Source organism: Muscardinus avellanarius, assembly GCF_963383645.1.
Source record: "Muscardinus avellanarius genome assembly, chromosome: 18".
In the NCBI taxonomy this organism is placed as follows: Eukaryota; Metazoa; Chordata; class Mammalia; order Rodentia; family Gliridae; genus Muscardinus; species Muscardinus avellanarius.
The window spans coordinates 5,774,903-5,799,216 of record NC_137804.1 but is presented as its reverse complement, the minus strand read 5'-3'; the positions used below and the strand labels follow the sequence as shown (position 1 = coordinate 5,799,216).

The 24,314-nt window shown below is 51.5% G+C and overlaps 1 protein-coding gene across 5 annotated transcripts in view; it reads right to left on the bottom strand.

Annotated features, from left to right (window-relative positions):
- Nucleotides 1-24,314, bottom strand: part of TRAK1 (trafficking kinesin protein 1) — a gene marked incomplete at both ends in the record, with an annotated part of 112,480 nt that overhangs the window by 22,622 nt on the left and 65,544 nt on the right. For all 5 annotated transcript variants that reach the window (XM_080715647.1, XM_080715648.1, XM_080715650.1 and 2 more), the window contains 10 exons: nucleotides 67-303; nucleotides 889-965; nucleotides 6,928-7,065; nucleotides 7,676-7,750; nucleotides 8,809-8,939; nucleotides 10,089-10,167; nucleotides 13,261-13,369; nucleotides 13,896-13,996; nucleotides 14,619-14,735; nucleotides 22,025-22,101. In XM_080715647.1, coding sequence (XP_080571773.1) covers nucleotides 67-303; nucleotides 889-965; nucleotides 6,928-7,065; nucleotides 7,676-7,750; nucleotides 8,809-8,939; nucleotides 10,089-10,167; nucleotides 13,261-13,369; nucleotides 13,896-13,996; nucleotides 14,619-14,735; nucleotides 22,025-22,101 — 1,141 coding nt within the window. The remainder of the gene's footprint in view (nucleotides 1-66; nucleotides 304-888; nucleotides 966-6,927; nucleotides 7,066-7,675; nucleotides 7,751-8,808; nucleotides 8,940-10,088; nucleotides 10,168-13,260; nucleotides 13,370-13,895; nucleotides 13,997-14,618; nucleotides 14,736-22,024; nucleotides 22,102-24,314) is intronic.

Below are 24,314 nucleotides of genomic sequence, written 5' to 3'. Positions count from 1 at the left end.
CTGTGGCTCACGCCCCCGCTCTCCTCTCCCCACACAGAACCCACAGAGCCCCCAGGCCTCGCTCACCCCAGGTCGGCTGCCCCGGTTTCCAGGATGATGCCGTTGGTTTTGTTGTCGAGGACGATGTTGCTCACGTCGCTGCCGTAGAAGCTGGACCGGGGGGTGCTGACGCAGCTGGACAGGAGGGAGTTCATGGCGGAGGACTGGTTGGAACCGGGGATGTTCATGGGGGAAGGGGTCAGCGACCGCTGCTTGACCACCTGGTTGATGTTTCTCACGGTCTCGAAGACGCGCCTCTGGTGACTGGAGAGAAGGTACCAGAAGCGTGGGTAAGCGGACGCAGAGGACCTGGGAGGGAGCCCCCAACAGTGACCGGCAGAGGGGCCAAAAGGCACCCGGCCTCTGCGCCCCCAAACAGCCGCTATCATCGGTACCTTCCCCTTGTCTCTTCTCATCCTTTCCCCTCCCTCCCTTCTTTCCTTCCTTCCTTTCTTCCTTCGCATTGAACCCCATGACGGTCTACCTCCCAGCTATACCCCCAGCTATTTTTATTTTTTCTTTTCAAAAAAATAACCGCAGGTTCTTGCGAAGTTGCTGAGGCCAGCTTCGAAACTGAGACCCTCCCGTCTCAGCCTCCCAACCACTAAGCCTGCAGATGTGCGCCACCGCACCCGGCTCCTTCCACATATTTCTCGGGGCGGTGGGTGCCTCCTCTACAACGTGCAATCGGAAGGCGCGGCCCACTGAATCCAAGACTCGAGGGCGCAGCCATATTGTAACAGTGACACTAGCAAAACACCGAGGGTGTCTGAGCCCCCTGTGGCTGGCGCTGGACAGCGCAGCTCCCAAGCCAGTGTCCGGGCCCGGAACCATGCACACTGGCCGTACGTGACGTCCGGAGACTCGAGCTCTTCCAGCTGCAGTTCCTTGCGCATGGTTCCCTCGATCTCCGCAGCCAAGGAGTCCTGGGGAAGCCAGAGACACGGGCTCTGTGAGCAGCGATTCCCAGGCTCTGTCTCTAAAAGAGCCCACGCGGCCAGGGGAGCCACAGGAGAGTGAGCCGAGGCGCCGGGAGCCCACAGGCCTCCGCAGCACCGCACGGGGTTAAGAGCATCCTCCGGGGTTAGGGACCCTGGCTGGGCAGACGGCAGGGCAGGCTCCGGACACTGCAACAGCACCAGGCCCCGAATGTGGAGCCCCTAACGAAGGTGCGGCTGAGTGTCTAAAAGCAAAGCCCCACGTCCCCCTGGCCAAACCCTGGAGCTGCTGTGGAATAGGGCAGCGGGTTCAGATCGGCGGGGACAGGTGCATTTGCAGAGATCTCCAAGTTATGAATGGTCTGCTGTGACTTCACGGGCCGCACTGAATTACTATCCTCCCAGTCTGCAGTGTCTGCCGTGCCCCTTGGCTCACGCCAGGCACAGAGGCGAGACCAAGGGCCTCCAGCTCTGGCTCCTGCCACCTTGATGCTTTATTCGAAAGAAGTCTCATACGCACGATCTCTGCCACAGTACCTCCGGGCCTCTGCTCACATCCCCCACCAGGGAAGCCCCTCTCCCCACCAACTAGCCCCTGCCTTTTTTTTGGTGGTGGTGGTATTGGGGTTCCTGGGAACCCTTCTACCTCTGGGCTACACTCCCAGACCTATTTTATACTTTTCTTTTTTTAATTTGGAAACAGGGTCTCAAGCCAGCGCGGCTGGCTTCGAACCTGGGCGATCCTCCTGTCTCCGCCTCCCAAGCACGGGGATTACCAGCATGTGCTAGCATGCGCCACCACGCCCGGCCCATGCCCACCACCTTTTAACAGCCTGCACTGGAAAGGCAAGATCCCTATCACCCCTGGGAAGCTCGTGTTTCTTCCCAAGCAGACACCAGACACGCAGGTGTCTGGGCAGTTTTCTTATGTCTCTCTCTGGTTAGGTCGTGAGCTTTGGGGTCAGGGGAAGAGGCCAGGCACTGGTGGCTACTCATTTTCCCAGCGGGTCAGACCCCACGGGGAACCCTCTACTGAGCCACCCTCCACGCCTCACTGACTGAGATAGAGCAGTCCTTCGTGCTGTGTTCACGTGGCAGATGCCCGCGGGACCAGCCGTGTGCAGAGAAGCACCTGATGGCACCAGGGAGGACGCCCAGGTGGGGCAGCCTCGAGGGGAGGGAAGCCCACGCTAGCCAGCAGGACTTCCTGCAGTAGTGGACTGTCCTCTGCCTGGCCCGCTGCCCAGATGGCCACTAAGCCGGGTGATGAGCTGACTCCTTGATCGTCCTTAATTCTGATTGAAAGTCATATGGGCACTCCTGGCCAGTGCTTCCCAGCAGGCAGTGCATGCTGCCGACCGGGGGTTAGCCCCAGGGCCCATGGCTGAGGAAACCAGGTGCAGAGATGCAGGGGAGCCAGCAGGAAGTCCCGTCAGTGGAGGGCAAATGGGCTCATCTTCAGTTCTTACGAATAGGCCATTTCATTTCACCATTAACACCCACGGCTTGTCAGAGACAGAAGCCCATGGAGGGGCTCCCTGGGTAGATCTGAGGTCTGCTCAGATATCTTCCCCAGTCCTTTGGAAACCTGTGGATGTCTTCTCAGAATGACTATTTACTTATTTATTTATTTATTTATTTATTTATTTATTTATTTTGGCGCTGGGGATGAAACCCAGGAGCATTCTACCTCCAAGCTACACCCCCAGCCCTATTTTTTATTCTTTATTTTGAAACTGCGTCTCACTAAGTTGGGGAGGGCCTCACTAAGTAGCCAAGGCTGGCCACGAACCCACAATCCTCCGTCTCAGCCTCCTAAGTACTGAGATGACAAGTGTGCGCCACTATGCCCAGCTTGGAATGACTATTTTTAAATGAATACAATAATTAGGATTGCAAAGACAAGCTAATTAGCTTATATGTATATCTGGCTTTGGGATTGATGGCTCTAATTTTGATGTGGAGATTAGCTATTGACTATTTTTAAATGAATAAACCAATTAGGATTACAAAGACAAGCTTATTATACGTATTTCTGGCTTTGGGACTGATGGCTCTAATTTTGATGTGGAGATTAGCATCATCACTATTTGAAGCACCTGGGACAGCCGGAATGTGCTACGCAGACACCTGTAATTTCCACTGTCAAAAGAGGCACAGATAACGCTGGAATTACCGTGGCATATTGTCTACCTTCACACAGGAAGGAAACACCGAATACCGTGAGGAACAGGTGGAAATAAAAGGCCTCCTTTTCCCTCAAAATTCCATGGGATTCTATGCATGGATCCAGGTTCAGAACTCTTGCTAGAAGGCAAGAGACCTGGGGGACCTCGCTGGGCAGACACTGCAACTCACTGTTGAGTTCCCAGTTAGAAAGGCAGGCGCAGAAGACACAGAGCTGGGCGTTCCGCTCCTGAAACACAAGCGTGCTGCCATCTCTCAACTGCTTTAACTACATGTAATGCATAATGCAGGGCGTAGCTACGGAAAGGGCAGAAAGAGGGACACCAAAGCCTCCCTTCGGCACACAGGCAAGCCAAGAGCCCGGCCAGGAGAAGCTCCAGTGCGTGAGTTCAATTCAGCTTCTCACGCAACGGTTTGGTTTCCAAGGACAGGCTTGGCCTTGAGAGCCAGGAAGGCAGTGGGGTAATTCCTGGGTGCCCACAGGCCCACGAAACAGCATGGCCCCGGGAGCTCACTGCACCCGGCTGAGAAGCCAGGAAGGAGGGAACCCCCGTGAGCAGCCCGCAGACCTGCAGGGGCCAGAGTGGGGGCCGCAAGCAGCTACTGCCAAATCAGGCAAAAGCGGGGACAGGATATTCCTTGTTGCCTTGACTGGGTTTCCTGGCATCACCGGGTCACCACCTGCCCCTTGGAAAGCTGACCGCACTAACAGTCAAGACTTGAAGAGACTTCCGGGAAGATGGCGACCGAGAAAAGCGGGGCTTAAGAGCCCCGCTAACAACCAGTCTCCATTACCACAAAATCAGCGCTTTTCATAGCCAGAAAACACCATCACCAGAGAAATAAAAAAATCACCAGGCTCCAGAGAGAAAGCGGACTGAGAACAGAGCTCAGAGCCACAGAGGAGATACACCGGCCTCATGCCCGAGGACGCGGCAGCAGTGCCATACTGCCGGCGGCCCTCATGCCCGAGGACGCGGCAGCAGTGCCATACTGCCGGCGGCAGCGGCAAATTCACCGGACAGCTACAGCAAGCCGAGGTGAGCCGCTGCGGAACAGCCAGGCGGGATTTCTCGCCGCAGGTAAAATCTAAAGCTCCCAGTGGCTGAGCTCAGCACACGCTGCAGGGATTCAGAATGGAAATCAAAACCAGGGAGAAATATGCCAGCCTCACGGCCGAGGGCATAGCAGCGGCGCCATATTGCCACTGGCGGCAGCAGCAGAGAATTCACCAAATCCAGTATAGCTACATCTGCGTACTCAAGAACAGTGAGTCAAATTGCGGGCCACAGAGGAGAAATCCCAGTACTGTACTCCCTGGGACTTGACCCAGTGGGGGAGGGGCGGTGGCAGAGGTATCACACCATAGGAGAACGTGCAACCTGGCACCCCCCACAGTCTAAAGCAGCCTCTATCGACTCTCTGGGTCAGAGACTCTGTGATACAACCCAGTAAAGGAGTAGTGGGGTCTGAGATACTACTGACTCGAGATCCAGAACACCTTAAGTGAAGTCATAGTGACCCAAGGGAAGAACCCAGAGAAGGCACAAACTTCCGAAATCATGGGAAAGAGGAATAATACTGGAGCAATTAATGCCCACAACCCCACAACATCAGAACCCAATAAAACAGAAAATCAGAGATTTCTAGAAGATCAAATCAGGAAAATAACTGTAGAAATAATAGAGGTGCTTCGAAAAGAACTCAGAGAGAGCCAAAAAGAGATAAAGGATGCAATTAATGAAGTAAAGGCCTCAATTCAAAGCACAAACAACCGATTAGACCACATGGAGAACAGAATCTCGCTCTTAGAAGATGATCATTCCAAAAATGAACGCATAGTTTCTAATCTAGAAAAAAATATCCAACAGCAGGAATCTGATATTGAAGAAATATGGGCCCATTTTAAGAGAGCTAACCTAAGAATAATTGGAATAGAGGAGGGAAAAGAAGGTGAAACCAAAGGGATCAACAATCTCTTCAAGGAAGTAATAGCAGAAAATTTTCCAAACATAGAGCAAGAGGTTGATACACAGGTCCAGGAAACTTATAGAACTCCCTTTAGACAGGATCAGAGAAGAGGATCCCCACGCCACATCATTGTCAAAATGACCAATGTGGAAGCCAAGCAGAGAATCTTAAAGGCAACAAAAACAAAGGGCCAAGTGACATTCAGAGGCAAACCAATTAGAATCACTCCAGACTTCCCAAGTCATGAGAGCCAGAAGGGCTTGAAGTAACATATTCCAAACTCTGAAAGAAAACAACTTCCAGCCAAAAATTTCCTACCCAGCAAAACTTTCTATCAAATTAGATGGAGAAATAAGAAGCTTCCATGACAAACAGAAACTGAAGGAATTTTTGTCTTCAAAACCAGCGCTAGAGAAATACTCAAAGAGATTAACTACAAAGAAGAAATAGGTAACACACACCAGAACCAGAGAAACAAGAGTTTCCATCCAACAGTCAACTAAGATTGGTTATCTGTGGAGATTCATTACTTATGTTAGTCTTTTACCTATCTCTAAATGGTATTGTTTGCCTTTATTGTTGTTAATTTTTAGGATTTCTAGTTGGAATATTAATATACCTTCAGATATAGCATTTGGGAATATTTTATCCCATTCTATTAGTAACTGTTAACTCTGTTTACATTGTCTTTGGATATACAATATTTTTTTTTAGGGAGTTTGTATACTCTTCTGTTGCCTGTGCCATTGAAATCATATCCAAGAAATCACTGCCAATTTCAATGTTGTGAGGTTTTATGACCCAGATTTTCTCCTAAAAGTTTATAGTCTTTATATTTATATTTAGGTCTTTTATCTATTTTGAGTTAATATTTGTATATGGGATGAGGTAAGGGTCCAACTTTATTCTTTTCCATGTAATTATTATGTTTCAACAATATTTAGTTAAAAGATTATTATTTCCACCACCAAATGTTCGTGGAAACCTTGTCAAAAATAACTTGACAATATAGGGAAGAATTTAGCTCTAGGCTTTTATTTAACTCCAATGGTTTATATATCTGCCTTTAGAATAGTACTACACTGTTTCAATTATTGTAGCTTTATATGGTTTGCAATCAGAAAATATATATCTTCTAGCTTTGTTATTTTTCAAGATCGTTTTGGGTATCTAGAGTCCATATTCCATAGTAGGATAGATTTTTTTTTCTGAAAAATAAATATATAAATATATGATAGTTTCACCTAAAAAAATAGAAAAAAAATTCTCTGGTAAGAAAGAAAGTAAAAAGAAATATTGAAATGTTATCTTTAAGTCATCAAAAGCTTGGTATCAGACAAATGAAACTGTTATGTGAGATTATCATTTTTAATTTTGGATAAATTGCTATAATACCAGATGTCAACCACTAAGCCAAGCATGGGAGGGAGGGATGGGGAGAGAATGGGGTGGGGATCGGGTGGGGGCTGACTGGGCGATGTGTGCATGTATGTCTACAAAAGTTTGTATCCCACTATGATGTATGAATACAGTGCACCAATAAAAAAAAAAAAAAAAAGACTTGAAGAGAGGGAGAAGGTCGTGGCCTGACTTTAATATGAGAAACCAAAACAGAGGGATCAGGGTTAAGGAAAACAGGGCCCATGACAAAGAGTGGGGGTTGGGGAGAGTATCTGTGGGGTCAGCAATGAAGGCTAAAGGGAGAGATCCCCAAGGAAGGGCAATTCAGACGATTTTGTAAACTTTCTTTTGGGGGGATGGCACGAGGGTGTTTGGGGGGAGGGGCGCTCACCATGGGAAACAGCCCCAGGGAGTGGTAGCGCCGGGACGTGGTGTTGGGCATGGTTTTGTTTCGCAGGTTCTTCAGCTCCTCCTGCGCCTCCTGAAGCATCTCCATGCACTCTGCGTACTTGTCTTCCAGCTCGCGCAGCTGCGGGGCCAAGGAAGACCAGATGGTCAGGGAAGACAGCTGCCCTGGGGACCTGTGGCCAAACAGCAGTGGCCCCAAGGCCTGTCTTTTCTTTTACTTGGGGCAAATCTCAGAAAGCTTCTAAAATACAAACAATGGGCAAGTCTGCTAGGAAAAACCAGGTCAGCATACATTGTTCCAAGCCCCAGGAGTGTGTGTGTGTGTGTGTGTGTGTGTGTGTGTGTGTATGTGTGTAGTACTGGGGGTCAAATCCAGGGGCATTCTACCTCCAAGTGACACCTCCAGCCCTTATTTTCTTTTGTTTTTGAAAAAAGGTCTCACTAGGTTGCTGAGGATGGTTTTGAACCTTCAACCCTCCCGTCTCAGCCTCCCAAGTACTGGGATCACAGGCGTGCGCCACCACGCCTGGCTCAGCTGCCGGTGTGGAGCAGGCCTTGGGTGGTGTGGGCCCCAGCCTCCCCGACTCCTTACCAGCAATGGGGCGACAGGCACAGAAGCAAGGCACAGAGGCCATTAAATACAATGCAGAAACAGAACCCACGGAAGCCTGTCACGGGGCCGGTCCCCCTTCGCCAGCTCAGAGGCCTGCAGGATTGAGGGCGAGACCCACCTCGGCCGTGAGCTGCCGCTGGGCATCCTTGGCGGCCCCCAGGTGCTGGACGAGCTCTTCGTTTTCCACCGCGCACTAGAAGAGGGTGGAGGAAGCCATCTTTTTTATAATGCTCTGAGAAGTCCAACTCTCTCCTCCCGTTACCTGGCCTCTTAGAATCTCAGCAGCTCACTACAATAGCCTTTGCATCTTCCATTCAAAGAAAGTCTCGTTTTTTTCTATAATTTTAAGGATTAAGTCTTTCCTAGGTCTGTATTGTTTCCATAGCCCGACCCCCTACCTCCAAAGGACAGCTGCTCTCCGGAAGTATTTCTTTTTTTCTTCTCATTTTTTCCAGAAACATCTCATCTCTGGCTTGCAGCAAAGGCCTTCTATGGGAAACTAAACTGGTTTCTACAGCGGAATGTACCCGGTGCTTTGAGTCCCAGCAAATACTAGGCTGGATGGTCGATAAGGTCAAGTCTAGAACTCCAGATCTACAGGAACTGAATGAACTCTATTAATTTTTAGATTATTCTCAAGAGATAAGAGGTCATGTATAAGACTCCTTGACTTTTCAGGGCAACTTTCTGTGTGTGCGGTGTGGTGTGGTACGGGGGTTTGAACTCAGGGGCATTCTGCCTTTGAACTACACCCCCAACATTTTTTTTTTTTTTTTTTTTTTGGTGGTACTGGGGTGAAACCCAGGGACTTTTCTACTCCAGGCTATACTCCCAGACCTATTTTATATTTTATTTGGAAACAGGGTCTCACTAAGTTGCTGAGAGCCTCACTAAGTAGCTGAGGCTGGTTCTGACTGAACCTGTGCGATCCTCCTGTCTCAGCCTCCTACGCTCTGGGATTACAAGCGTGTGCCACCATGCCCGGCAGCATTTTTTATTTTGAAACAAGGTCTCACTAAGTGGCTGAAGCTGGCCATGAACCTGTGATCTTCCTTTCTCAACCTCCCCAGCACTGGGATTGCAAGCATGCACCACCAGGCCTGGCTGCAACCGTTTCTTTCTTCACCAAATGCACTAAGCCTCTTCTCTGAAGGGGCAGCATACACTGCTAAGATAGACAGCCTCTTCTACGGCCTGGCCCTGCCCTCATTAGCACCACCAGCGTCGTGCCAGCCGGAGCAGCAGACTTACAGCTTTGGCCTTTTTCTGCAAGTCGACAATCTGCGACAGCAGGTGCGTGATCTCCTCTTGCTGGCGGGCGGCATCTTCTGTCTTCTTGGCCAGCTCCTCTGAGATGCTCGCAATCTGCACGTTGGCATCCCCTTTGACAGTGAAACGACAGTCACAGGAGTGAGTCAGAGAACCAGAACCGCGCACGCAGACCAGGGAGAGCGGCGTCTTAGTGCTTTGCACGCGGAAAGCCCCCTCTATGGAGGGGAGCAGAGCTGGCCTGTGAAGAGGCGACTCAGAGGGACCTTTTTCCTATCTGGGGAATCCCAGGGCTCCTGCAGGCTCAGATATGAGAGGGAATATAGCCTTCTCATGGGCTCCGTGTAGGGGTACCACCTGCTGCTTGAGGCTGTCTCCCCAGAGCAAACTAGGCAGGCTCCGGCAGTGGGCCAGAGGTGACCCAGGAAACACGGTGCTTCTCCCCAGGTCCCCACAGTCCACGCATGAACAGATCCCGGACATTAGCAGGACCCCGCTCTAGAAAGGCCCCCTGCCGACACGGCTCAGCTCCCGTGGACTTCAGCCACTTTCAGAGCTACAGCCCATCACACGGGACTTGAACGCGGGGTGCGTTCGCTTGACTCAGTACTTTACTGACGCGCAAAATATTGTGGGACCTTTTATCCTACCCTGTAAACCTGTAACGGGGGGAAAAATCCATATTTGCAAAACTGAGAGCTGGCCTTAGGTTTTCACCAATCAGATTACCAGCAAGCATTGGTTTCCACACCCTCAACCCAGGTTTCTGGATCGGGGCCTCACTTAGACACGAAATAATTCTAGTATTCCAACAGGAAGCCAAGATTAAAATCAAATGTCCGTTTCGGCGAGAACCCGAGAGAATATATAGCACTTGATTCATAAATGGGGAGGGGTGCCACGCATGGGCAGGGAGGCCTCTAGTTTTTGGGGGGTTTTTTGATGGTATTGGAGGTGGAACCCAGGGGCTTTTCTACCTCCAGGCTACACTCCCAGACCTATTTTTATATTTGTATTTTGAAACAGGGTCTCACTAAGTTGCTGAGAGCCTCACTAAGTAGCTAAGGCTGGCTTTGAACCTGTCTCAGTCTCCCAAGCACGAGGATTACAAACGTGCGCCACCACGCCTGGCAAGGCCTCTAGTTTTAAGAAACTGGCCCTGAGCCGCAGGCTGGCAAGGAGACCACAGCGCATCGAGGGTAACACAGTGAATACGGCCCAGGGGAGGGTCCAGGCAGGGCTGGAGGGCGGCCCGGACTCACTCAGCTCCTTCACGCAATCGTTGACCAGCTGCTGCTCCTTCTCCTCGTAGGTGATGGTCTCGGTCTTCAGCTGGCAGGCCTGTGGACAAGGCTCAGGTCAGAACCCAGCTGCCCGCCCTGGGCAGGGGCCGTCACCCTCAGGTGCAAAAAGTCAAGCCCAGCTCCCTGCTTACCTACCGGGGAGTCCCAAAGCAGAAAACCAAAAAATCTGTGCCCCTAGGGGTCGCCACAGGGAGCAACAGCACGAGAACCAAACGCCGGGCTCTGTTCAAACTCCTCCCGAGCTAGCTGGGCGCCGCGGCGCACACCTGTGGCCCCAATGCTTGGGAGGCTGAGACAGGAGAATCGCTGGCTCAAGGCCAGTCCCAGCGCCTGAGCAAGACCTTCAACAACACAGTGAGGTCTTGTTTCAAATTAGAAAATAAAAGCCAGGCGTGGTGGTGCACGCGCGTCATCTCAGCATTCGGGAGGCTGAGACAGGAGGATCCCAGTTCGTGGGCAGCCTCGGCTACTTTGCGAAGCCCTTTGCAATTCAGTGAGACCCTGTTTCAAAATAAAGAATAAAAAATAGGGCTGGGGGTGTAGTTTGGAGATAGAATACCCCTGGGTTTCATCCCCAGTACCATAATAATTATAATAATAATAATAATAATAATAATAATAAATAGGGCTGGGGTAGACCTCAGAGGTAGAATGCTGCTAGGTTCAATCCCCAACAACAACAACAAAAAAAAAACAGTACCAGGAAAATAAATGAAATAAACAAAATTCAAAGCACGGTGTGGGTGTGTTACTCTTCCTTTGTCCAGCTCACAGATAAGGGCGCCCCTGTGGCTTCCACAGTGCCAAAGCCACTGCCCCGCCTGTGGCAGGCATCCTGAGGACAGCCAGGCACCAGTGGCTAAAGTTTACCTGCAACTATCTATGCCAGGCACTCAACCCTCAGGTTCTGAGTTGGAGTTAAACCTATGTGTTCAGCCTTAGGAAACACAAGGTCCCGTATAAAAGCATTAAAATTCAGAGACCCAAGGGTGGTCCTAGGACAGCTTGCTCCAGCTCAAAGGGGGCGGGTAGAGGTCTGAGAAAATGCCCCATTTGGAGAAAAGGCTCCTCTGAGCCCTCAGGACCTGGCCCCTGAGGGATGGCACGCTTGGGGGAAGACATGGGAAGCAGGACTCTGTGGCCGGGCCAGGTGCCCCCGCTAGGTTAGGTGGACATCTAGGGGCAGGGCAGGACGGCTCGGTGCCCAGGACTGGGGCCCTAACCTGGGTTAGGAGAGCCCTGGGCTTGGTCCCGGCTCAGCCCTTGGCTGGCAAAGCACACCTGGGCAACCCTCGAGGTCACTCTGGGTTATGTTTGTCATAGCAACCAACAGTGGCAAGAGGTGAGGTCTACAGGAATAGGTTGTGAAGAAGAACATCTTGTCAGGCCCAGTCGGAGGCTCTCCCCAATGTGTGGCAAGCTCAAGGGCGCAGGTGGTCTGCCCCCTTCGAGGGGTTTAAGGGAGCCTAAGCCAGCTTAAGTGCCACACAGCCCAAACCTGGCCAGGGCTGGATAACAGGGTGGCACCAGCCCCATGGTGTGAGAGCAGAACCCCACTGCCAATTAGACCAGCAGGGCTACATTTTCATGAATCCGTATCTTTATTGTACTTTATTTCTTTTTGTGATACCAGAGATTGAACCGGGACATTCTGCCTCTGAGCTATGCCCTTGTCCTATTTTATTTTGAAACAGAGTCTCCCTAAACTACCATGGGCTGGGTTCAGAGTCCCAGAGACGTCCAATTCCTGGCTTTGTGATTTGCTAAGTTGCAGGGCCTCGGGATATCAGAACACCTAGTAACACCAGAAATGCTTGATTTTTCTTGCTGATAGCAAGAATCAAGGAGCTTGTAGCCTCCTTGTGAAGATATAAAAACATAGCATAGGCAAAGTGAGCCAAGAGTGGTGGCACACACCTCCCAGTACTTGGGAGGCGGAGCAAAGAGCATCGCGGGTTCAAGGCCAGCCTCAGCAACTTAGCGAGACCCTGTTTCAAAATAAAAATTAAAAAGGGCTGGGGGTGTATCTCAGAGGTAGAATGCAGCTGGGTTAAGCCCCAGGACCAAAAATCACAGGCAGAGTGCCCGGCATAGCACCCTGCGGGCGCAGGACGTGCTTAGGGCAGGACCCTGGGTCGCCTCAGCTCCGCCGTTTTAAATTAATGCCTTAAGAAATATGTCTCGCCAGGCGTGGCGGCGCACGCTTGTAATCCCCGCGCTTGGGAGGCGGAGACAGGAGGATCGCGCAGGTTCGAAGCTAGCTGCGCTGGCTTAAGAGACCCTGTTTCAAAAATATAAAATAGGTCTGGGAGTGTAGCCCGGAGGTAGAAGGGCTTCCAGGAACCCCAGTACCACCAAAAAAAAAAAAAAAAAAGAAAAGAAAAGAAAAGAAAAGAAAGAAAGAAAGAAATATGTCTCCAACGCACAAGGGAATTTTACTCAGCTCTAAAGAAGAACGAAATTATGTCATGTGCAGGAAAACGAGGGAACCAGGGGCTAAGTGAGCTCAGCCAGGCGCCCAAAGTCAAGGGTTCTAGGTTTCCACTTGTCTGTGGAGGCCAGAGAGAAAATAGGAAACCAAGGGCCATGAGATCTGAGGAGGGGAACGTCCAGTAAGGTCAAGTCCACCATGAAGGCGCCGCTGCCCATCACCGACACGCGTGGGAGGCGGGTGTGCGGGGAAAGACCGAGGGCCGTGTGCACATCTGTGTCACTCTGAACCTCACTATGCCGTACGATGATAATGCCGCACGGAAAGTACGCAAATAAGTAAGTAAATAAATAAGGAAGTCAATAGCCGTGTCTCCCAGTTCCGGGGTTCGATTTCCTCAGAGCAAATCTGATCGGAAGGGACCTGAACACCCCCTACCCCCAGCCTCCAATGCGCGGTCAGAGCTGGAGGCCGTGGGGAGGCCTCGCGGGGAAGGGGCTGGGGTCTGTGCCCCACTGCACAATCCTGGGCCGTGCCCGCACATGGGCGAGGCAGCCTGCTGAGCGCGCCCGCAGGCCAGGCCCAGGTGCTCTGCCACCATGTCGCCTTTGGAGACATACCGTGACCGCGGCCATTCCCACCAGAGAAGGCCCACAGGGCCACCACCCTGCACCGGGGCGAGGGCCGGGCACACGTCACCTCGGATCGCAGCACGACGTTCTCTTCCTCCAAGTCCTTCAGCTTCTTCTGAAGAGAATCCAAGTGGAAGTAGTTCTGCACCGAGGAAGACGACTCGTTCCTCTTCAGCCTGGGAGGGAGAGAGCGCGGGCTCGCGATCCGGGAAGGGAGCCATTCCCGCCACCCGGCCGTCCACCTGCGGCCCTCGAGGGCCATCCTAAGAGAGCTCCCGGGACTTGCAAAGGATCAGGCAGACCACTCCCCGGCATCCCCAACATGCAGACCGGCCGCCACTGCTGACCCTCGTCCCGACGCTGCCCAGTCTGCTGTTGCCTCATTCCTTGGGCTTTCAGGGACGTCAACTCGACTTAAAGCCAACACCATCCCCAATACCTGGGCGTCTAGCAATGGGGAGCACGTCTATGAGCTAAGTAAGGGCTGTCCTCTGCACTCTGTGTGCTTTATCTACTAAGGCTCAGCGCTCTGGCCCAAGCACTATTAACAGCGCCACTGTACAAGTGAGCAATGAGCCCACAGCGGTACTACGTAAGGCGGCCAGGAGCCCCAGAGTCCACGCTCCCTGCCTCGGGACTCCAAGGGCGTGGAGGGCGGCCGGTGCTCTGGGCTCCAGCAACAGGCTCCCTCCGCTGACTTACGGGGTGGAGCAGACGGACTCGGGCTCGCTCTCCTCCGCGGCGCTGGTGTAGAACTGCAGCAGCTCATCCTTCATGGACAGCTCATGGCGGAGCTGAGAGACCTGCGCAGACAGAGCGGCGGCCTGAGCACGACCTCGTCCTCACTCGCTTACTGCCAGGGGACCGACTCCCCGCTGAAAGCGACTCCCCACTGAAAGCGATGGATTAATGGATTTCTCGTGCTACTCAAAGAAACAGGGCTTCCCAGACCTGAGTCTGAGCCCGTTGAAGAAAAACAGAAGCATTTACTTGAGGCAGAAACCTGACAGCCATCGGCCAAGCTGTGGATGGCGAGAATCACAGGTCCCGGCCCTGAACATAATCCGCCATCTTTTGGGTGTGTTCTACACACGCACACAATTCTACCGCAATGGCGAACTGGCCCTTCTCCAGCTGCCCGCGTCCACCTGGTCAGCAGACCCTGCTCGCTGTCTGCGCTTCTGCCAAGCATGGAGAGTGTGCATGGCAGAGTCTGGATTTGGGGGGACAGGGCTGCAGGTGGCCAATGCTTCACCAGGGCATTCCAGGCCTGCTGAGGAGGTGCAGACCCGGAGTGACCCGTCCAGGCCTCAGGGGAAGGGAAGGACGGCATCCTCCCACCTCTAGATGTCTCCAGAAACCCCCAGAAGCGTCTAGCCTTGGGGACCGGCTCTCCCCAGCAGGGCCGAAGCACGGGTTCCTCACCTCCTCCCTGATGTGTTCCACCTGCTCCTCCAGCAGCTCATTCCTCTCCGTCAGGGTCTTGTTCTTCTTCAGCAGCGACTGGCCGATGCGAGCGGCCAACTCCAAATCCCGCTCTTTCTGTAAGAAGCAAGAGGGAGAAGAGGGATTCGGGACGGCCCGCCGTCCCAGGGAGCCCGCGGGACTCAGAAGTTTCCAAACACTTCTCAGCAACTGCGTTTGGTATTTGTGCAATTGCTGACGGTGAACTCCACCTGTGGGCAGGGCTGCTGACTGCCAGGCCCAGTACAGGGAACGCCCAGTGACCCTTTGCTGAATGCATGCATGAATGAAGAAATGAATGAGTGAAGAAATTCTTTTTTTTGGGGGGGGGGTGGTACTGGTGATGGAACCCTTCTACCTCCGGGCTACACTCCCAGACCTATTTTATATTTTTATTTGGAAACAGGGTCTCTTAAGCCAGCACGGCTGGCTTCGAACCTGCTCTCCACCTCCCAAGTGCGGGGATTACAAGCCTGCACCGCCACGCCCGGCAAACAAACTTTCAAAATATACAGTGATAATGCACAGGAATGCCCTACTTCTGAAGTGCGTTTAGAAGCCGCGCGTGGTAGAACATGCCCGTAACCCCAGTGCTTGGGAGGCTGGGGCAGGAGGATTGCAGCTTTAAAGCCGGCCTCAGCCACTCAGTGAGGCCCTGTTTCAAAATAAAAGAATAAAAAATTGGGCTGGAGGTGTAGCTCAGAGGTGAATGGCCCGGGTTCCATCCCCAGTACCGAAAATAAATAAATAAATAAATAAACAAACAAACAAATAAATAAATATTAAAATAAAAAATAATATAGAGCTGAGGGTATGGCTTGGAGGTAGAATGCCCTTGAGTTGAATCCCCAGCACGAGAGAGAGAGAGAGAGAGAGAGAGAGAGAGAGAGAGGAAGAAGAAGGAGGAGGAGGAGGAGGAGGAGGAAGAGGAGGAGGAAGAGGAGGAGGGAGGACATCTAGAACACAGAGTTTTGCCAAAGCTTGGTCTAGTAGCCGGCAGGGAGGTCCCGTGTGGCACAGAAACACACCCTGCTTCCTCCAGAAAATAGATGCCCGACAGTGGTCAGCGCCTTCCCTCAATGCAGGCTTGGCTAGAGCTGTGGGATCCAGCCAGGCGGCGGTGTCAGCTTGCATCTGCTCCCCTTCAGGTGGGGTGACACAGGAGGATTGTAGGTTCGAGGACAGCCTCAGCAAGTCGTGAGACTCAACAAGGCCCCGTTTGAAAGTAAAACTAAAATAGAACTGGGGGTGTAGCTCGGAAGTAGAATGCCCTGCGTTCAATCCCTAGTACACAAAAATAAAATAAAATAAAATGCAAAGACACATGTGGTTTGAGGTAGGATAAAAGTTGGTGAGGAGTCTAGGTTCTGATTCAACTAAGGCTGTTCACTACTAGGACGGCCCGCGGCAAATGCCTTGGGCTTCGCCAGGGTCAGATTGAATACACTGTAGTTTTTCCAGGCCACAGGTCATAACCCATAGAAGGGTTGATAAATTATTCTAGTAAAAGTTACTGGCATTTTGCTTTATATTAAAAACAGCAAGCATGGTGGTGCACGCTTATAATCCCAGTACTTGGGAGGCTGGGACAGGAGGATTGAAGGTTCACAGCCAGCCTCAGCTACTTAATGAGATCCTATTTTATTTATTTTTATTTTTATTTTTTTTGCGGGTCTGGGGATGGAACCCAAGGGCATTTGACCTCTGAGCTATACCCCCTGCCCCATTTTTTATTCTTTATTTTGAAACAGGGTCTCACTAAGTTGCAGAGGGCCTCACTAAGTAGCCGAGGCTGTCCGCGAACCACGATCCTCTGGTCTCAGCCTCCCAAATGCTGGGATTACAAGCGTGCGCCACCACACCCGGCAAGATCTTGTTTTAAAAGAAAAATTAAAAATAGGGCTGAGAGCCGGGCATGGTGGCGCACGCTTGTAATCCCAACACTTGGGAGGCTGAGACAGGAGGATCGCGCAGGTTCGAAGCCAGCCTCAGCTACTTAGTGAGGCTCTCAGCAACTTAGTGAGACCCTGTTTCCAAATAAAATATAAAATAGATCTGGGAGTATAGCCCGGAGGTAGAAAGCCCTGGGTTCCACCCCAGTACCGCAAAAAAAAAAAAAAAAAAAAAAAAAAAAAGGGCTGAGGGTGTAGCTCGGAAATGGAATAAGCCCCGGGTTCAATTCCCAGTAGTGTAAATAAATAAATAAATAAATAGTAAATAAAACAACAGCACAGAATTGAAAATACCAAAGTGCGTTCACACGAAAAGGTTATTCCCACGAAAAGCGCCTCGCGCTGAGCTGAGTGTAACAGCTGGAACATCCTCTGGGGCCCAATTTCCTCCTCTGTTTAACTGGAGCACAGGGGCAGCCAGCTGAGACAGCCTCGCAAACATCTAGCTTTGTGACTCGCCCAGCTGTGTGATAAAAGGAATATGCCTTCTTTATTTCGAACGTCTAACATGCTCATTGACTGAGCCCTAGCCACATTGACTTCACCGAGTCACACAAGCTCAGCCCCCAAGGTCCCCGTGCAGCTTGGGAGGACGCACATGGAGGCCGGTGCGAAAAAGCCAGCCGGCGTCACACGGAGTGAGCTTCGGACACCCTCGCCTCCCTCCTTCCTACACCTGAGGCTTCGCCATCCTTCCCTGGCTACCTGGGAACTCGCTCCACGTGGAAAGAGCCTCCCCATGGGGTCATGGGACACGGGACTCCGCCCTTCCCACAGAGATGCTTGGCTCTGCGCTCAACTCCTCTCTGGCCCCGGCACCTGTCATGTCTCAGAAGGGAAAGACGCCAAAGACTCTCATGAGGAAACCCGCGGGAAATCTGAGCATCCAGGGACCCGCTCAGAACAAGCCCGCCGGCCAGCCCCGCTGCACCCGGTCCCCGTCCCTGCGGAAGGAAGCGAGGTCTCCATCAATCTAACTGAAGTCTGTCAAGTTTCTCTGCTGGGATAAGCTCAGAGATGGAGTGTCCAGCAGGTGCTTAATCAGTGCCCCTCCGCTTGCTCCCCGCTCCCCGTTCCATCCCCGCGCTCAGAGCCGGCGAGCCCAGGCGCTTGGCATGCCCTGACCTTCACACGCGCATTCCACTGCAGAGTCAAGCAAAACTTAGGATGCTGAAGCGGGCCGGGGCGAGGGGCGAGGGGCTGCAGAGCCCTTGCGGGGTGAGGAAAGGCTGCCAGGCCACAGACCAAGAGGAATGGGTGCCAGGGGAGGAAAGCCAGCTATCAGTGGGCGCCACACGGAAGCCTCGGCCCCAGTTACACCACAAGCTCTGCCCAGCCTCCTGCCCCGCCGGCTGCCAAGGGCGGTGTGCACCGGCTCAGCACCGCCAGCTCATCTTGATAGTAACCGCCAGCTCATCTTGATAGTAAGCTGTAAAGAACATTCTCTGCTGGAAAGAGGAAGAAGCTGCAGTAAAGCGAATTATGGCTGAAATAAAACGTTTACAATGCTATTGTAGTGGTTCTAGTCCTTCCTCTCTGCCTTTACCAAGGCACCAGGATGGCTGAGTGTTTCTGAGAAAAATAAAAGTGAGAAGGAGAAGAAGGAGGAGGAGGAGGAGGAAAAAGAGGAGGAGAAGGGAGAAGAGGAGGAGGAAGAAGAAGAGGAAGAAGAGGAGGAGGAGGATAAGGGGGGGGATAGGAAGAAGAAGAGGACGGTGATGACGGCAATGAACCAGGTGCAGTGATACACACTTATAATTCCAGTATTTGGAGGCTGGGACAGGACGATCGTATGTTCAAGGCCAACGTCAGCAACTTAGCAAGACCTTCAACAACTAAGCAAGACTGTTTCAAGCTAAAACATAAAACGGGAGAGTGCCACTGGGTTCAATCCCCAGTACCAAAAAAATAAAATAAAATAAAAACATGCCTATTTTTTTCAACCAGGCAACATATGACAAATGGCTATTTCAAAATTTGGGGAAACAGAAAATGACCGCTGAATTAAAACCACAATGAGAATAAAATATTACAACAAATAATTTAGGCCCTTGGAAATAAGCCGCTTAAGGTATGGGTCTCCTTACCTCTTGAAAATGAGGCGGGGGGCGCTCACTAACTCAGCCTGCTCCCTCTTTCTGGCTAGACTCTGCTTTTAAAGACTGCAACATTAAGCTGGGCATCGTGGCACACGCTCGTTATCCCAGCATTCGGGAGGCTGAGACCGGAGGATCACGGTTCATGGACAGCCTCAGCTACTTAGTGGGACCCTTTGCAAATCAGTGAGACCCTGTTTTAAAATAAAAAGAATAAAAAATAAGGCTGGGGTGTACCTCAGAGAGAGAAGGCCCCTGGGTTCCATCCCCAGTACTGCCCCCCCCCCAAAAAAAAGGACTGCAATGTGGTCTCAGCTCTTTACTTCAACATGCACCTGCACTGGCTGGCACATCCCCTGGCGAAGAGATCTGCCTCCCTCACACAGCCGCTGACTCATCCATTCACCAATTTTAGGATAAAAATCATGACTAAGGGCCAGGGAGCTGCTCTTCTGTCTTGGAGGAGGAGGGGAGCTTCGCCCGGAGGTATATTCCCAGCAACAGCAGGCAAGGCGGAATCCTCCTCCCCTTACAACCAGGAGCTCAGCCTCTCCACACACCAAGGGCGTGCTTCAGCATGCTGCGTGAGACCCTGAGCCCATAGGCAAAACCAGTGTGGCCGCCGCCTGACGGGGGCAGCCAGCCTTCAGCCAGGAACCAGCCCGTCCCACAGAGAAGCAATAAACTCTGCTCTGATTCTTATCAGGGCGACAGCCAAGTAGGACGCCCAAGACACAGAGACACACACAAGACCGCCACCCTGCAAGAAAAACCAACAGAGGACAGATAAACACACGGAGACACTACCCGGATGAGAATTCTTTCCAACAGTCCAATTTTTGAAAAAAATGAGACCATCCTCTGTATGGTGTGTGACATTTGGGAAATCAATGGTGAGAAGATTCTCGATGCCTGGTGTCTGCATAAAAAGCTCCAGTCATCTGTTCCAGCAGAGAGAAGGGCTGAGCCCCTGTGGGGCATCTCCTAGCACAGTCAGCTTCAGGCATCCCACAGCCAAGGACCACAGCAGGGACCACCCGGGGGCAGGCGCCCACACCAAGGCAGCTGTGACCACCAGAGCAGCAATGACCACCTTAGGGCGCAGTGTACACCCAGGCCCCATGGTGTATTTTCCTGCGCAGTGTACACCCAGGCCCCATGATATATTTTCCTGACATTTGGGAGGCAGCAGCTGGGTCACATTTCTTAAGTAAAAACATCCCACTGCCAATCTGCAAACTCTATTGCCAAAGACTAAACATGACCTCCACTAGCAATGTTCCCGTGAGTAGCTAAGGGCCAGGGTCAGAAAGCTGGAGGTAATTTTGGTGTGTGCCCCTCAGATTCAGGTCCCTTTGCTATAAAATAGGGAGAAAGCAGTGTCCACTCCTGAGAGCTACTGTAGAATTAAAGAAACGAATTTGGAACAACACTCAGCTCTAAGCCCAGCTTTGCCCTAATAAAAAGCATAATAAGAGCCAGATATTTTATCAGAGTTCTACTATGTCTAAGGTTAAAAATGTCAGTGGTAGCCAGGTGTGGTGGTGCACACCTGTAACCCCAGAACTTGGGAGGTAGAGATAGGAGGATCACAGGTTCAAGGTGAGAACAGTCTCAGTAACTTAGCAAGATCCTGTTTCAAAATAAAAATAAAAGCCAGGTGTGGTGGTGCACACTTGTAATCCCAGTACTTGGGAGGTGGAGACAGGAGAATTACAGGTTCAAGGCCAGCCTCAGCAACTTGTGAGGCCCTCTGCAACTTAATGAGACCCTGTTTCACAATTTTTTTAAAAAAAATAGGGATAGGGGTGTAGCTTTGAGGTAGAATGCCAGCCTGCCACATAGCCAACACCATCTACCAAGATGGCCACTAGGAGCAGCAGCAGAGGGCAGAAGTCCAGTGCCCCCAACTGCCTGCCCCAGTGCCTGGTCATGCAAAGAAATACTCCGACATCACTTATATGCGGATGATCAGTTCATGATTCTCCTTGAGGAGAACAGGATAGGACTGTGTAGCAAGGCAGGTGTAGGAATGCCAGAGTGCAGAAAGGAGAAACACAGAAGAAGATGCAGACGTACATTCAGGGTGAAACGATGCTCCTGCCAAGCCCTGGGTCTCACCACTCCTGCCAAGGGCCCTCCGGATTTCACCCTTGTCCTCCCACTGCCTGAGAATAGCAATGGTGATTCTATCTTGTACATTATCCACCTGTCTTCCTGGGGAAGGCGTTGATGTATAGGCACAGGACCTGTTAGGGTTTAAGTTCTTCATGTCCCCCAAACCTCATGTGTTAGGTAATGCAGCTAAATTCAGAGGTGGGCGTGGATAAAAGAGGTGGGTCACGGGGAACAAGGCATTCAGGACTCTCTCTGTCCCTGGCCTTCTCCTTTCACTTCTCCTCCTCCTTCCTCTCTCTTCCTCCCTCCCTCCCTCCCTCCCTCCCTCTCTCTCTGTCCCTGGCCTTCTCCTTTCACTTCTCCTCCTCCTTCCTCTCTATTCCTCTCTATTCCTCTCTCTCTCTCTCTCCCTCTCTCTCTCTCTCTCTCTCTCTCTCTCTCTCTCTCTCTCTCTCTCTCTGTGCCAGCATGAGCTGAGCAGCTCTCCTCTGCCACACCCTGATGCCACCATGTTTCTGTCTTAGAGTTGGCCAACTACGGACTGACCCTCAGAGATCATGAGCCAAAGGAGCCATGGTGAAGGTATTTACTCGGGAAATACCTGCTAAGACCCTGCCCGCTGTGGCCCACGCAGCCTGTGGACACGCGCAGCACACTCCTGTTTCCCGAAGCCTTCAACCGCAAGCGGATGGCGAGAAGGGGCTGCAGGGACCACAGTGTACAGCGCGAGCGCCGCCCGACCCCAGCAGCTCTCCTGTTGCCTTAACTTGCTTCTTTTGCTTCTTTCCCTGCTGACGCTGCGTAATATTTCACCAGCCTGGTATAAGCAAAATCTTAAAATACATTGGGAGGACATGGATGGTGATATATTTTCCTGACATTTGGAGGACAGCTCTAAGATACGTTGTCAGTAGAGAGTTTAAGGTCTCTTAGATCTAAAACGGAGTGTTCTCACAAGTGTTTAAATGCCGCCATATTTTGTGTTACCAACACACTCCTTTCAAAACCTAAAATACCTGCACAAAATTGCAGTGATGAAGGCCTCCTATTTAAAAAAAAACACACACACAACCGATGAATTATGCCCTGAGGGGGCTCAGTCTCTGAGAATCCTCACTGGAACAGACAGCAAGGTACACGCTACTCGGCACCGGTTACGGTCAGTCATCAACCCCTCTCTCTCCTTCCTCCGAACACTTACCTCTTCAAGAAGTCGAGTGACAGCGTCTATGTCATTGTATGTCTTAGTCATCTGGCCAACTCTTTCAGCACATAAAACTGTAAGAAACAGAAAACACAGTGAGATTGCCGGCGCCACACACCTGCCGAGTAACCCATCTGCCACAATGCTGGCCCTGAAGCCCCGTCTGCAGGTCAGGCTCCAAGGGCCATTGGTTTTGCGGGGTTCGACCCACACCGTCATGGGCCCCATGTCCTGGTCCCACATCTGTGAGAGGAAGGGTAGCAACGATCCTCGTGAAGCCTTGACCTTGGGGTGTATGTGTGCATCATTCCAAGGTGAAGCCAGGCAGTGGAGCCGATGGGGGGTCTTGTCTCGAGCAAACTCAGAAAATTAAAGTGGACAGGGAGTGGTCAGTAGCGCAGCCACCTGTGTGATGGGCCAGAGGGGTCTGCAGGGTCCAGACCCCGCTGACAGTACAGACTCACAGGACAGATCAGGAGCTCCCAAAAGCAGCTGTAGGTATAAGAATTGAACAAAAGTCTTAAGCTGGTCATTCCAAAACGGCACAGGAGAGCCGGGCGTGGTGGGCACGCTTGTAATCCCAGCATTTGGGCGGCGGAGACAGGAGGATCGCAGTTAGAGGACAGCCTAAAAATTAGCGAGGCCCTTTGCAACTCAGTGAGACCCTGTTTCAAAATAAAGAATAAAAAACAGGGCTGGGGGTGTTGCTCAGAGGTGGAATGTCCCTGGGTTCCATCCTAATACCAAAAAAAAAAAAAAAAAGGCACAAAACCCTCTTCCCGCAATGGCCTAATCCCAAGGCTGTGCAGCTAGCTCTGTGCCTGAACTCTAGGGTGATGGATTTCTCAGATCTGCACCAAAAACATTGCTGCTGCTGCTGCTGCTGCTACACACACACACACACACACACACACACACACACACGCACACACACGCGCACACGCACGCACACACACACATGCACACACACGCACAGCGTGATTTCATTACACATACAATTTACTGCAGCCAGAAGAGGCTGCTCACGGATCGCCTGAGGACTGTGTGTCTTTGTCCTCCTGTTGGGGAAAAGGGTCGCGTAGGGAAAGAAGGCTTTCGTCTGCCAAAAATAATCTCAGGGTTGTTTTATTTCAAATCAACGGCAGGGAATTGATTTGCACTTCCACACACACCCAGAAGGCAGCCCGGGCTTTATTCTGTGTGGAAGGAGTGAATGCAAATGGATTCAGGGAGAAAGTGCACTTTTTTTTTTTTGAAATCTGTCACTTTGGTGCAAAATCAAACTTCTCAGTAATGCTTTGTGATGAAGGCCCTGGAGAATGATTCTGTCTGGAGTGGAAGCTTTCATAATGACCCACATTCAGTAAGAGCCCCGGCAACGCGTTTGGGAACTGAAGCGTATGGCTAAGTCGAACTGCAACTGGAATTCAATAGGTCTCTAAATGTTTTAGTAAATGCAAGTAGAGATCACCCCGGTGAATGAGCACAGAAAAATCCGATCTGTCGGAATGATTTTCTAGCTTAAGGAGGAGCCCTAAGATCTGATTCTAAATCTGAAAACTACCGGTACGGAGCTGTGGAGCCAGGAGCTGGATCCCTGCCTCCCTCCCCGCGCCCAGCACATCCATGGCAGGGTCCCTGCTGCCTGCGGCAGGGACGCTCGCTGCCGGTCACTCTCCTTCCCCTGCCTCAGAGGAAATGGCAAGGGACATTTACAACGATGGGCTTAAACGAGAATCTAATTTGATGTAGACAAGAGTTTAGTTCAAATTGCCCTGGATAGTTTAATCAGCTTGAGATAGCAAGAAATCCTTCCGGGAAGGTCCCTGCGTCGCCGCCAGGAGTTAGTCTTCCTCCCGCACAGCCGTGACGGTCGGCAAGAGAACAAGACCCGAGCTGCTCCTTCTCTCGCGTTGCGCGAAGCCGAGCTCGCGCTCAAATCTGTGAAGCTAAGTTTGTAACCTGATCCTTCTAGCACTCTGTAGACTTAGTCACGTGTACACGGTCATGTGCAGTTGTAAGAAATATTACAGAGGGCTGCCATACACCCTTGCCTCAGTATCCCTTAATGGTTCACCTTCTGCAAAATTATTGTTTTTCTGTGTGTATGGTACTAGGGATTGAACCCAGAGGCATTCCACCTTTGAGCTACCCCAGCCCAATTTTACTTCTTATTTGGAAACAGGGTCTCACTAGGTTAACGAGGGTCTCGCTTGCTGAGGCTGGCCTTGAACCTGTAATCCTCTTGTCTCAGTCTCCCAAGTACTGGGATTACAGGCGTGTACAT